Here is a 15,297-nt window from a genome sequence, read left to right as displayed (position 1 = left end):
CACATATCAGGTTTTAAAATAAATAAATTAATTAATTAAATATGAAGCCTACTGCATGCCCTGACATCAAACAGCATTTTGATATGAACTCTGTCATTTCTACATCCTGTAATAATGCGTGTCATGTATATCAATGTTCATATTTCACCTCAAATATATTTAATGATACTGCACTGACATATCCAAATATAGCCTAGCGTGAAAATTCCAGATGTAAATAACTCATAGGCTACCTTTTGAAATGTTTTAATGAAAAGAAGAATTCTATTTACATCATAGGCCTTGCAGTGAATTCATAAATTAATATTCATAGAAAACAAAAGATAATTGGAAAAAAATATGTATACACATGAATGCTTAAAAATTATAATCAGGTCTGATTTATGCTTAGCTTTTAATGGACAGCACTTTACAGAATATACAAATAATGTCAAAGGCAGGAAAATAGATCACACAAACACCTAAATCTGCTTCAGCTCCAGCATTCAGGCGGTACCTCAGTGCAACAGCACATTTCATGAAGTGCCATTAGAAAGCAGCCTATGGCTATCCAAAAATATATGGTTAATTCCTGGGATTTGGTGATTCAACTTGGAATTTTCTAAAAATATCATTTTCTAAAAATATCATTAGGCATTATACAAAAATTTAAGGCAACAAGCTTCAGCAGATTTTTCTCAACTTTTTGTTGTACTTAAAACAAGTTGAGAAAACTCAAAAATGTGCTGAAGCTGGTTGCCTTTAACTTTCTAAGTTTGCTCAACTTTTTTTTTTATTTTTTATTTTTATAGTGCTAAAGTTGAGAGAACTTAAACATTTAAGCTTAACTAAATTTTGGAGTTATCTCAACTTATTATTTTAAGTTTATATAAAAAAAAAGTTGAGAGAACTGAAAAATCTCCTACAAAACTAAGTTGAGAAAACTCAAAAATCTGCTGAAGCTTGTTGCCTTAAATTTTTAAGTTTGCTCAACTTTTTTTTTTTTTACGGTGCATATATGTCAGGAATAAAATAAGCACACTGCATATACATATGGATTAAAAAATAATAAAATTAATAATCATTTAAAGAAAATCAATTTCCATCTTAGTTTTATGTGATAGTTTAGTTGTTAAGCTTGACAGGACCCTCCCTGACTATACACCTATAAAAAAAAGTATGACACTACTACCGTCTTATGCACTACTAGAGACATGAATTGTCACATATAGGCTAGTAGGATTCTAAATGATTATGAGTGTAGAATGATTTGTGACGGGGCTGAGTTGAGTCTGAGGGACATAACTATATTCTGTTTTTTATAAAAGATACAGCATGTTTTACAGCAAGGAACACAAATAAATACTAACATGATTGCCAAAAAGTAGTCACCGGACACATTTAGATCTTTTTTTTTCTAAGTACAAATTCAGTGAAGTGCCTCAAGGCAAAATGTTTGGCATAATGCAGCATTATTTTATGATAATGTGTGTGTGTGTATGTGTATGTACGTAAATGCAATAAATAATTTTATTTATTTTATTTGATATTACATCATTTACATTAAAGAGCAGTTTGCTCTTTTCAATGAATCGGTTTATTCGGATCACATAACTTCTCTGAACGGTTACTATGAAAGGAGAGCTTGCACAATGCTTATGTTTATGACAAAGCTCTTCAAAGCTAAAATGAGGATTTATAGTTTTTTGCCAATAGATAGCGCTAGACGCAAAAGATTCAGAATGGACTCAGCACAACTTCAGCACTGCAGCAATGATCAGTATTTTATCTCCCAGCTGGATTCCAAATCGTGTCTTTAAGCAAGCATTTCTGACCCTCCCCTTTAGGAAAATCTGATTCACACTTGTGTCCCATTCCAGAACAACAGTCACAAAACTGACTGCTCATAACTGTACTCTTAAAATGATCTTTTATTAATTCATTTGTTTATTTAATTGTACATGGCTTTGTCACTTACCATGTTTCCCACCCTTACTGTTCACATGTGGTATGACACGCACCTTGATGTAAAGAAACCCCTTTGTGTCATTCCAAATAGTTATAAACTTAATGTTGATTTTAATGACTAAGCTGAAATGTCTGACTTTACCTGTAGCCTATTCATTCTAGATATATATATGTGACCCTGGACCACAAAACCAGTCAATTTTTCAAAATTGAGATTTATACAACATCTGAAAGCTGAATAAATAAGCTTTCCATTGATGTATGGTTGGTTAGGATAGGACAATATTTGGATGAGATACAACTATTTGAAAATCTGTAATCTGAGGGTGCAAAAAAATCTAAATATTGAGAAAATCGCCTTTAAAGTTGTCCAAATTAAGTTCTTAGCAATGCATATTACTATCAAAAATTACGTTTTGATATATTTACAGTAGGACATTTACAAAATATCTTCATGGAACATGATCTTTATTTAATATCCTAATGATTTTTGGCATAAAAGAAAAATCTATAATTTTGACCCAAACAATGTATTTTTGGCTATTGCTACAAATATACCCCAGAGACTTAAGACTGCTTTTGTGCTCCACGGTCACAAATGTTCAAAACTAAGATGAGCTATTTGGACACTTGTGGATCATGTTCAGGTAAAAGCTTTATTTGTGGTTACACTGCTAGGATACCTGTGTGAAAACACAATGCCACCCGCTGCTTAAAAGTCACAGAAAAAAATTCTGAACAACAGGCTAATGTTTGTGTATTCATATATATTTTTGTTTACAGCTATTAATGTTATTAGTTAATATAATTGCATGTTAATATAAACGCTGTTTCCATTTCATGTCAAATATGAATATCCGTTGCAAAGATCGCTGTAAATCTTTCCATGTAAAAAAATAAATCAAATTTCACAGAATGAATATTACACAATTTGTATTTGTCAGAAATATTTAATAAAAGTAATTACTGCTCATACATTTAGAGTCGAGACATTTATCTCGGGCAACAGTATGCAGTTTCTCTAAATGACCATTCGCGTTATTCCATAATGTACTATTTGTTCTGTACAAAACAAAAATGCTAAACTTTGTATAAAAATATAAGTTAATTTAAAATTGAACACTAATTAACAAAATAACAATGGTAATAATAACTGTGGCAATAATAATATAATAGGAGCAATAATATTAATAACAATAATAATAGTCTCTAAACATAGTGCATATATGAGGGGAAAGACAACTGGTTGTGGATGATCTTGGTGACTGAGGTGAGCGGTGCTGAATAGATCCTCTCAACTCTGACTCCGTAGTAGATGGGGTTGGTAGCATTACTCCAGAGCACACACACACACACACACGCACACGCACACACACACACACACGGGATCAGAAAGTGCATGACTGCCTAAGATAGCACCATTAGAATGTAGCTTACATCTCCTAACTCGGTCTCTCTACACACAGTGCACACGTTGCATGCCGACACACCCATTGGAAGCCATGTTTAACACATATCCGATGGTGTACACCTTTGGTACACTTAAAAACTAACAGGCATCTTGAAGCAGTTTGTGACAGTATTGATTACATTCACTCATCAGTCCTGCAGTATTTACAGAAGGCCATCAGTCAGTCAGAGCCCCATCACTGTCTGCAGGTACCTCTTACAGATACAAAGAAGAAAAAAACTGAGTTCAGCCATTTGAAACGAAGGCATTACACTGATGGCAAACACTTCTGTTGGGTGGCAACTTGAAATTCACCTTAGCCTGCATTTGACAACTTATTATGTAGAAGACATAAACCTAACTCTCCAGAAAGTGCAGCTGTCAGTGCCAGATTCACAAAACACCGTCTCACTGGTTACTGTTCTTCGCTCACACAAACGTTACAGAACGTCCCACAGAAACTGGAGCATAAAGTGATGAAGAAGTGTGACATTGCATTATTCCTCTGCTGATTTTGTGTAAAGAAATGTTTGAATTACACAAAAACAATCATCTTTGAAGACTGTGAATCATGCTGATTTGGGAGCGAGTTCAAAAATGTAATCCACGGTATGAACTTCTCAAGGATTATTTCGATTTGGAAAAGGGGACGTAGTGTGTTTATCTTTCTGTTGTAATTATTAGATATTTTTAAGTGCTGTTGGATTTATATCCAATTCCTTTTAAAGAAACCAAACATGCAGGATTCTCATAGACATATTAGAAACGAGGAACAGTTTGTCTGGTTTTATGGTGGATGCACCAGTTATTATAATAGGATTGTTCAGTCATTTTAAAGGGATAGGTCACCCAGAAATGAGATTTAGTCGTTATTTACTCCTTAATTAAACCAACAGGCAAAGTCAGAAATTTGCTAAAATAATTACAATTTCAGTTGCACACACATGGAAAATGCAACACGAGTCGCATGGAATCATTCGGTCATCTTTTTCTTTAATGTTTGAAGCTGATCGCTATTCACTGCCATTATATGGATTAGCATGAGCAGGAATGTTATTATTATTATTATTATTATTTCTCCTTTTGTGTTCTAAAAAAGAAAAGTCATACAGCATCAACACTAGACTTTTTTTTTTTTTTTTTTTTTTTTTGGTGAACTATCCCTTTAAGTAACTTAAACAACTGAAGTAATTATGTGTATTTTTTTAAATAAGATGTTTATATACGTCCCAGATTCATGTAGTATTAGTATTTGTCTTTTTATTTCCCTAAATGTTCAGTCATTTATCTTTTTTTAATTATTAATTTACTTATTTTGTATCAATTTACAGATTTGGTGGGTGTGTAGTACCTTAAATAATAATTTTAAAACAATGATTGTTTGAGGAAAATAATTCAAATGGGACCCTGGAGCACAAAACCAGTCATAAGTAGCACAGATATATTTGTAGCAATAGCCAAAAATACATTGTGTGGGTCAAAAGTATTGATTTTGCTTTTATGCCAAAAATCATTAGGATATTAAGTAAAAATCTGGTAGATATGAAGATATTTTGTACATTTTTTACCGTAAATATATACAAACTTCATTTTTGATTAGTAATATGCATTGCTAAGAACTTCATTTGGACAACTTTAAAGGCGGTTTTCTCAATATTTTGATTTTTTTTTTGCACCCTCAGATTCCAGATTTTCAAATAGTTGTATCTCGGCCAAATATTGTCCCATACATCAACGGAAAGCTTATTTATTCAGCTTTCAAATGATGCATAAATCTCAATTTCAAAAAACTGACACTTAAGACTGGTTTTGTGGTCCAGGGTCACAAATAGTTTCAGAATCAGAAACAGTTCCATATTAAATGTTTGCATAATCAAGCAATCAACTCATTGTGTACATTTTCTCTTTTGAACAGATTTTGGGTAACCTAACTCGCTCATGCAAAAACTGATGACAAAATATAACTGCTGTCTGTTTAGTCATCATTCCTGTCTTTCAGTCTTTAATAAAAGTCATAATTTAGTATTTCACAACCGTTTTTTTTGTTGGTGTTTCTATAAGACTTCTGTTTTTTAACATCCAATAGGTGTGCTGTAGTTAACGTCTAAGTACAGGTGGTCTGATGTCAAAAACCTTTTTAAAGTTTAGTTTAAATAAACTCTAGGAAGAAGATTTTGAGTTTTTAAAGTTTACAGTATGATTTTATGGGACAATAGCAACAGAAACATTTGATTCCTTATTTTAAATGTCAACAGCGCTATGAGCTTCGACGGGTTAAACTTCATATCAGGTTGGAAGATGCTGGAGATCTCAGCGAGGAACACCGTGACTTGTGTGTGACTCCAGTAAAGTTCAGAGTGAAACTTATGCCATCACAAAAGCTCTTTGCTTTGGAAGGATGCGCTTTAGGGGATTTTTGTTTTCAACTCCACTCAGAATAGGCTGTATTTCTTCATTCAAGTACTGCAAAACATTTTTGCTCAAAATATTATATAAACACCCATCAGACCACCAGAGCGATGGGTTTATCATCATGCACCTCAAATGCAACAAAACATTATTTCTGTCTGTCTTAAAAAATAAATCCACTCAAGTAGGCTTTGCGTATTTTGAACACAGCAGGATAAAAAGTACCATTTTAAACTAGACGAACCATCATTTAGTTACGAGTCACCCAACCAGATCGTAACTCGGGTTGGTATTTAAGGCCTCTTCAAATGTAAGACCACGAAAGAAACTGAAAAAAATAAAAAGATGCAGAAGTAACCTCCTAAGGAAAAGTACTGCCAGTGATGACGGCCGTTCTGCTGAAGTGGACTTGAGTCCCAGTCATCAACGAGGGAGCCCTGATGTCATGAGAGTCTACGCCTCCGTCACCCACTGAGGTAACATTATGTTTTATTTTTCTGAATGTATCCTTCCCCGCCTGCCCTCTGCGCTTCCTCCTGTCTCTGCAGGAAGTGGAACTGTCCACAGGAAGTCCAGTGTCTCTAGGTGGTGCTGTGGGACAGGCGTCACGGATTCAGTTGTCCACTTTTACTGGTCCACTGTCTGAAGTCTCGCTCAGTTCGGCCTCTTCAGTGGAAGCCCATGCAGATGTGTCCTCTCCTTGCACGATTCGTTCCCATTGGGTCAGGTTTTCCCTGCAAACACAGAGAGCTCTTCACATTATCACAGCAAAAACACAACAGCTGGTCTATAGCTTAAATGTGGCAAAACAATTACAAAAAAAATCCACAAATTAAGTGACTAAAGTGAGAAGTTTTGCTTTCACACATTTTTACGCGTTTCTTGAAAGTGAAACTATAACGCGATCGATGGATCGTTCAAAAGCAGTTTCAATGCCTCGCGTATTAATAGCGGCTCCCTGATGCCCACGTTTTATATACAGTATAATTACCCGACGATATAACTGCGAGAAAAAGTATTTAAATATACATTTTCCTCCTTATGGTTCCTTCTTGCTGATGAGCCGTACTGTGAAACAGCCAATCAGAGCAGAGCTCAAAATTGAGCAGCACTGTGAAACAGCCAATCAGAGCAGAGCTCATTATTATTCATGACCCTGCCAAATAAGCCAATCCAAGGGTTGTAAATGGACATGCAAAATCATTTCTGGAGATTTTTTTGCCTTTACCTAAGCTACATACCTGCTATATAGATATCAGAGAACAATTTAAAATAAAATACTGTATCAATGACACCTTTAAATAAATGCATATGAGGTGAGGCAAGAGACTTCTTAAAAAAAAAGAAAATCTTACCAGCTCCAAACTTTTAAAAAGTAGTGTACGATTTTAAATATATATATGGCTATTACAATTTTTTAGTCAGAATTATTGTATTGTAATGCAGTAATGGCATTTCTCAGTTGTGCTCTGTTTGGTTATGAAGTATATGGTTATTGGCGATTTGATTAATGGTAACAGTTGCTGTGTTAAACATTTTGAATTTATTACAAAATTTTAAATATTGAATGTAAATCATGTTAAAAATGTAGGCAAACTTGAAGGATTTTATTTCTTTTAAAATCTTACAAATGCATTTATGCTTAAAATCATCATTTTGAGATAAAATATAAAGTGGAACTGTATATGAATTTCCTCACAAAAATAGATTTTTTTTAATTAAAAAAGAAAATGAAAAGAAGAAAAAATGTTACTTTATTTGAAGGTGTCCTTGTTACATTGTAATTATACATTTAAGTACTGAGTAATATATAATAATAATGTATTTACTACACTGTAAAAGTTTAAGGCAACCAGTTTCATCAGATTTTTGAGTCTTCTCAACTGTTTTTCCTAAAAAATAAGTTTTTTATATAATATTTTAAATACAATCTGCTTCTTTTTTTTTTTTTACAGTGTATATGGTTAGCATCAGGATTAGGTTTTGTCTTAGGGTTACTTGCATGTAATTATGGATAAGTAATTGTTATTATAATAGTAAGTACATGTAACTTGTGTAAATAGGACACCTTAAAAATAAAGTGTTACCAAAAAACAAAAACAAGAAGTGTTGCTGAAATAAAAGACTTTGGTTTGTTTAACTTTTTTCCTTGGTCACTACATAATTCTCATACTTTAATTCATTATTATTATTATTATTATTATTTAATAATGGATACAACTAACTGATAATGAAATTAGTATTTTTCAATATTTCATTTTTTTTTTCAATTTGCTTTATTAGTTGTTACAACCCTAAACATGTCGTTTGAAGGCTGTCACTAGAGTAACAGAAGCAATGCTGTCAGGGCGATCTGACCCAGACAGGAAGAAAGCAGATAAACTCAAGGTGGTAAACTCAATTTGTCAACTCAATTTTTTTTTAGGTCTGCCCTTTTTGTTCCTATTAGACTCTCCTTTTTCAATTAGTGATGCTGAAGTCATTTATTGGTGCCCACACATTTCAGTTGGAAACCTGGTGCTTTTCAAATTGTGCCGTCAACTGTGTTTGCGTTCCCCACAGATCAAGGTCACAGAGGCTCACAAGCATTCACCCAGGTTAGGGGCGCAGGGGGAGACATGGACCCATCCTCACATCAGAACTAGTACAATGGCTACATAATGGAAGCCAGTTAATGTGACCAGAGCAAACAGCGCAATTAACTCCATTTTCAGAGCGGGAAAGAAAATTATGTATTGTATAAAGATTATGAATATGTGCTAAACTTATTGAACCTACAGTAACAAAAGGGAATTATTCTGCTGCTTATTATTCTGAAACCAAACAGGAGCTCTTTGAACATTGTTTGAAATGCAACTTTCATGCCACAGAAAGAGGTCAAAAACCTGCTGATATAACATTACTGTAGCTTTTAACATAGGCCATATATAATAAAACGGTAACACTTTAGAATAAGGACCAATTCTTACTATTAACTAGTTGCTTAGTAGCATGCCTGTTATTAACATATTGGCTGTTTATTAGTAATTACAAAGCACATATTCTGCATGACCATATTCTACATCCTTAATCCTAAACTTAACAACTACCTTACTATTGTCATGAGTTTGTTCCGTTTTGTCCTTATTTGGTTAGTTCCTGTCCCCATTTTGATTATTAGTTTCCATGGTTTCTGATTAATTACTCCACCTGTTTCTGTTCTTCCTGATTACGTTCCCTCTTTAGAAGTCCTGTGTTCTCACCTGGTTCTTTGTCTGCTGTTAAATGTCTCCCTGTGGATTGTGTGATTAAAGATTCGTGTTTTGAAGATTATCCTTGTCTCCTCGCTCCTTCGTTCCCCGCGCATCCTGACAGAACAGCAGACCTACAAAAGAAGTGAGTGGCGCCCTTCCCGCGTTTTGTTTTCACGGTTTTTTTCCAAGTTTTTTGTTTGCCTTTTTGCCCTCTCCGTGAAATGGAAGTCGTCACTCCCGCTCACCCAAGCCCGCCGTTCGTGGGGAACTCCAAGCTGCCGTTTGCGGAAGATCGTTGCCGCTGTCCGCGGCTCACCCAAGCCCGCCGTTGGCAGGAGATCGACACCGCTGTCCGCGGCTCACCCAGGCCCGCCGTTCGCGGGAGATCATCGCCGCCGTCCGCGGCTCACCCAAGCCCACCGTTCGCGGGAGATTGATACTGCCGTCCGCGGCTCACCCTAGCACGCCTGCAGAGAATATGGCAAACCTGCCAGAATCCTCGCAAGTGCCATCCAGTGTCAGCTCCTCGCATTAGCCCTCCTATAAATTCGTTGGTCCCGTCCAGCCCTCCTTCGTCTCTGCTGGTCCCGTCCAGCCCTCCATCATCTCCGCTGGTCCCGTCCAGCTCTCTGTCGTCTCTGCTGGTTCTGTCCAGCTCCACACTGCCCGAGCGCCCCCAATAGTCCGCGCTTCCAGAACACCCCCAAGAGTCCGCGCCTTCCGAGCGCCCTACAGAGCCCGCGCCTCCAGAACGCCCCCCTGAGATGAACTTCCCCAAGAAAATTGGGGGGGGGGGTACATAGAGTCATGGCCATAGTGGCCGGGCCAAGGGCCAAGGCCACAGGGTCCCCTGATCTGCCATGGTCTCCCGAGTCTCCTGTCCCGCCATGCCCTCCCGAATCCCCTGATCCGCCATGGCCTCCTGAATCTCCTGATACGCCATGGCCGCCCGTACTCCCCTGATCCGCCATGGCCGCCCGAGACTCCTGTTCCGCCCTGGAGGCCTCTCCAGTATCCTGCCTTGCACCGGCCTCCAAGGCGCCTGCCGATCTGCGATCTGCCACGAGTTTGTTCCGTTTTGTCCTTATTTGGTTAGTTCCTGTCCCCATTTTCATTATTAGTTTCCATAGTTTATGATTAATTACTCCACCTGTTTCCATTCTTCCTGATTACGTTTCCTGTTTATAAGTCCTGTGTTCTCCCCTGGTTCTTTGTCTGCTGTTAAATGTCTTCCTTAAATGTCTCCCTGTGGATTGTGTGATTAAAGATTTTTGTTGAAGATTATCCTTGTCTCCTCGTTCCTTCATTCCCCGCGCACCCTGACAACTATTAATAAGCAGCAAATTAGGAGTTTATCGAGGCAAATGTCATAGTTAATGGTTGGCTAATATACCGAGAATTGGATCTTAAAATAAAGAGTTACCAATAAAACCATGTGGAATCTTAAAAAAACTTAATAAAAATCTAGCATAGTATTAACCTGAATATGCCAGCAACGTGCAACTTTTACATTTAGTAATAAGCTTAAAATAATTTCACTAAAAATCAATTAATGATTTAAAATGATATTAATCACAACAAGCAATGCTTCCGCTAAGTAATATAGCTCATTAGCCTGTAATGCACCATAGCCACTTGGCGCATTAATATAAAATTAAGTTGATGTGCGGTCACAGGTCTGCATATAGTGATTATAGCCATTTTGAACAAGGCTTATCCGGAAATCTGTTTTATAATATTAGTTATACCAAACAGATTTTGAAATAGTAATCAGTTGGTTCAATTTGTTTAATAAAAGTGCTTACAAACACGGATGATTATATCACAGCATTGGAATGATTATATAACAGCATGCAGTCAAACATTGTGTTGAGCGTATGACTGACCTGCAGGCTGTAAGCAGAGGACTGGAGGGAGGAAACAGCTCTGACAGGGTGGTGTAACAGGGAATAGCCACAGCATTGTAAAACCCCACCTGAGAACATAAGAAAAACATGATTCAGAGACTACTGAACATCGAAAGACCTTAAAAAATGGCTTCTCAACTCAAATTTAGTATTTACTCTACAAGTAAATATAACCGCTAACCTAATGAGCTGCCTAGGCAACTTTTAAGGCACATTTCCGATGTGAAGGCATGGGATAGAATAAGCAACGTTCTACTAGGAGCTTGATAATGACAGAAACTTCTGATTTACCTGTCCCTGGGGAACCTCATCCTTTTTATCTCTGTCCATCATAGGGATGGGCTGCATTCCAATCTTCTTCATTTCATCCCCCTATCATTACAAACAAGATGAACAATTTCACTGAATGTCCTTCAGAGGTCTGGCCTGCAATTTGACAGACCGCTCAAAACAATACAGGGACCTGTACAATGATTTACTTTATCACATAATATTGTTACAACAAAAAGATCCATGCTTGGTTTACAATGATTAAAGCTTACCTCAGCCCAGAACTCAGCATAGATGTCACTGGCCGTGACTCGTGTGACGGACCACAGTTTGGTCACAGAGCAGAGATCACAGGCCGTCATCATCAGACCGATCACACGGTCCCTGCGGTGCACAAATAATCAACCAGCAAGTCATCAATGGGATCAGATCAGGCTGTGAATTAATTACACATACTAAGAATTCTCTACATTAAGAACTATTGCTTTGCTTGAATTAAGTTGTAATATGTTTAAAAAACGGGTCATATAGCATTGACAAAGCACCCACACAATAAATGCTGGGACAGAACAATATGTAAGTCTCTTTTTCATTCACAGTTTGGTTATCCAAAGTTACCAGGTTAAAATGTAACCTTGATATATTTTCTATGTTTATTTTAAAGTGGCAAGTGACATGTTGCATGTATTTACTATAATAGTAACAGAATAACAGAAAATTATGCATAGTTGAAAGCAGATAATCCTAAACCAAAACCTAACTTTTACCCTATAGTAAGTACATGCAGTTAATTAATATTACTCCGTACTTGTGTGATTGCACTTACACAATCTCACCTTCAAATAAAGTATAACAGTTTTTATGAGATTCACTCGAGCAGTATGTTACTACTTGAGTTCAAACACAGTCTTTGACACTGTTTCGGTGGCTCCCTGAAAATATCTCTGAAGTTGAGGTAAGATTTACAAGAGTTGTGTGATAATGGAGGTGAACTATGACCTCTGACCTGTGAGCACGGTTGTTCAGGTCCAGCGCCCCTGTGGCCAGCAGTTCAGCCAGTTGCTTGCGGTTGCCAAAGTACAAGGCGAGGTCTGTAGCAATGATGGCCTTCCTGATGATCTCCAGCACCTGCTCATACTCACTGGAAGTCAGGTTGGAGAAAATATTGTGCCCTTCCAGCTATGGGAAAAAAAGAGATCAATAAAAAAGCAAAAGCTCCACTTATGGGGCGTCTGGCTTTGCTGGAGGGTTGCAGCAAAGCCGAAGGGGCATCCAAGAGATGGCTGACAACCAACTGACTCTGCTTAAGATGGGAAATTTCTTAAATATGGGAATGAGAAAAAAGAAACATTAGACCACAAGTCTTTATTTTGTGGTCGTCCTAATGCGAACTGCAATCAGCACAAATTCTGGGGCATGTTTGCATTGATAATATTTATTGATTTGTAAATAAATGGCACTACCACATGAATGCTTCATTGTATCTCAGCTTCTGTCAATATGACATTTAAAGACAATGTGATTGATTCTGCATGCAAGACACCACAGGCAAACCATTGTTTTTGGTAAATTTTATGATTTTGGGCTATTTGGCTTTTTATAAACTGTTGTTACAGACTAGTGGAAAGAAAACATCAATAGTAGACTTAAGTTTTTATTATTTTATTCATGTTATCCATTTGCTTGATTTTAATTACAATACATATCTTTAAAGGCCATTTTCTTAAAATTCAGCTTACAGCTTTACAGCATTTGGTGTATGTAATTTACTATCTATATCTTTCTTCTTATCTATATTTTGTTATTATGACTGGTCTTACAGAGTGGTTTCTATATAATTCGCCTGATTTTATTCAAAAAAAAAAAAAAGATTTTTTTTTTCTGGCTGTTGACAATATTTCCTGATTTAGGGAGTGATAAAAGAGATTTCCAAAATCCCCTCTGTAAAAACCACTGACTCATACAAGTAGCCTTAGTTATGTAATCAGATTACTTTTTTTAGAAGCAACTAGTAAAGTAACATATTGCATCTAAATTTACAAGAAAATATCTGAGATGCTTTTTCAAATAAGTAATGCAAGTTACTTTGTTTTCCCATTTATTTACTGACTCCTCTCCTGCATTACATTTAAAAGCAACACTGGACTCTAATATGTCAACAATATGAACCATTAATTTTGAAACCGGCTCTATCCAGTGTTCAGATTTCTGTTCTTGGAATGTATGCAAAGTAGTGCATTTTTAATTAGATAATGCCTTATTTACATATTTAAAGACAACATTTCAGAAACCTTGCAATACAAAAATGTTTGCAATCATTAACATAATCAGTCAACTGGGAAAGTATAGTGATATCTGTTATTTATTTATTTATTTATTACATTATTCACCTGGGGTGAACAACAACATTTAGCAAGGACTATGGCTTTAAACAACAGGCACTGAAATCATGACCAGTGCCCACAAGTCAATTTTATACCATAAGTAATATAGTCAGTAGAGAATCTAAGGGAGTCTGTGCACATGTTCGTGCCCCGTAATGGGTGGGTGTAACTGACCACATTTAGCGTGTTCTGACTGAGCGTCTTCTGTTCTTATGTGTATCGTACTGCGCTGGCGCAGTGTGTGGGAGCTTTACCTGCAGGATGGACACCGTCTGTGAGAAGTGATGCTGTTCCATGGTGGATGTGGAATACAGGGCGGCCAGCGGATGGTCAAACTTCTGTAGATAACTGTTACTGTAGCCACGGTGGTCCAGGTCATGACATAAGCAGGCAATCAGCAAGCCTTTCCTCTGTGTGAGAAGACATAAGCAGGGCAACGGAGTAAGTCACACTACGGAGCTACTAACTTCTGCTAACTACATTTTTCAGTGACACCAGTTCACACCAAGAAATATAACTACAAAGATAACTATAATGTTAACTGCACACTTTATTTTAAGGTCTAATTCTCACCAATAGCAAACCATTAACTATGACTTTTGCCTCAATAAACTCCCAATTTGTTCATGTTGTATTGCAAAACACTTTTGCTGCTATTGAGGTGGAATACACATGGTCAGCCAACAAAATAAACCTCTCTTAAATGTAATGACTACCCCCCCAAAAATGGAGCAATGAATTTAGTACGTGTAAAATAGTTGCTGCAATCTTCAGTTACTGTAGTTAACTTTTTGATAGAAGCTCGTAGTTAAAATAACTCACTTTTGTAAGTTCACTGCAAATGCTAATGTGAGAATGACACTGACCTCAAGCTCGGTGAAGACCCCAGTGGTTTTTTGCAGGATGGCATACATGCAGTGTGCCACCGTCACAGCGTGTTTCCAGTTGTGATATGGAACTCGTCTGTAATTTTTCCGCACTGACATAGTGAAGCGACACAGTTTCTCCTGCTCAAAGCTTTAATAACACAAAGAGAGTGTTATTGTAAATCTTTGCCTTATAGCAGTGCTGTACATGAGTGTTTCTTCATCTACGGGCACAATCCAAATGATTAATTTTTATTAAGACAATAGATTTAGGGCCAGTTTTACTAACAGCTTGGGTCAGCGCAAACCATCTTTTGGAGTTAAAATAGTACTGTCAGGCTTTACTGAAGACGTGCAGTGATGAATTAGCACTGAAAAGGCATGGACACAGTTAGTTTTGCACCTGACCTTATTAATATGGTTATGGTTATGGGAGGAGAGTCTTCAAATGAATTACGCAATGTGTTTTACTAACGTTTGCGCTCGTCAAATCACTGGCATTTGCGCCATTATTTAATGCACAAAAAAAGCATATCTCAAACTATTTTGTGCTTGAAATGGCTGCAATTATTGTTGCTAGGAGGAGGCAACGCAGAGAACAGAGAGCGCATGGTAGAAGGGAGAGGATTTTTTCCACATGTAGCTATTAATTTATTTTGAATCCCAGAACATTATCCGAACATATCATTTGCCAAGCCATGTTATTTTTAATTTGCTTCAGGAAATAAAAGACGACTTGGAATACCAGGTCTATCAAAACTTCTAGAAAACCTTCATTTTTGGCCTTTTCAACGTACTGTGGCTTCTTTATTTATTTATTCTTTATTTGCG

At 36.8% G+C, this 15,297-nt stretch overlaps 1 protein-coding gene across 2 annotated transcripts in view; it reads right to left on the bottom strand.

Moving 5' to 3' along the window:
* Positions 1–2,886: 2,886 nt before the first annotated feature.
* LOC306884758 (cAMP and cAMP-inhibited cGMP 3',5'-cyclic phosphodiesterase 10A-like) overlaps positions 2,887–15,297 on the bottom strand; it is a 95,217-nt gene continuing 82,806 nt past the window's right edge. Inside the window, exons 16-22 of one of the 2 annotated variants that reach the window (XM_079440942.1) lie at positions 14,467–14,617; positions 13,855–14,010; positions 12,223–12,395; positions 11,489–11,600; positions 11,238–11,318; positions 10,926–11,014; positions 2,887–6,540 (exon numbers count right to left, since the gene is read on the bottom strand). In XM_079440942.1, coding sequence (XP_079297068.1) covers positions 6,420–6,540; positions 10,926–11,014; positions 11,238–11,318; positions 11,489–11,600; positions 12,223–12,395; positions 13,855–14,010; positions 14,467–14,617 — 883 coding nt within the window. In that variant the 3' untranslated portion in view covers positions 2,887–6,419. The remainder of the gene's footprint in view (positions 6,541–10,925; positions 11,015–11,237; positions 11,319–11,488; positions 11,601–12,222; positions 12,396–13,854; positions 14,011–14,466; positions 14,618–15,297) is intronic. The other variant, XM_079440943.1, reaches the window with a different exon arrangement.

This window comes from Barbus barbus (genome assembly GCF_936440315.1).
Source record: "Barbus barbus genome assembly, chromosome: 18".
NCBI classification, from domain to species: Eukaryota; Metazoa; Chordata; class Actinopteri; order Cypriniformes; family Cyprinidae; genus Barbus; species Barbus barbus.
The sequence above is the reverse complement of the archived record's forward strand: the minus strand, read 5'-3'. Positions and strand labels throughout refer to the sequence as shown.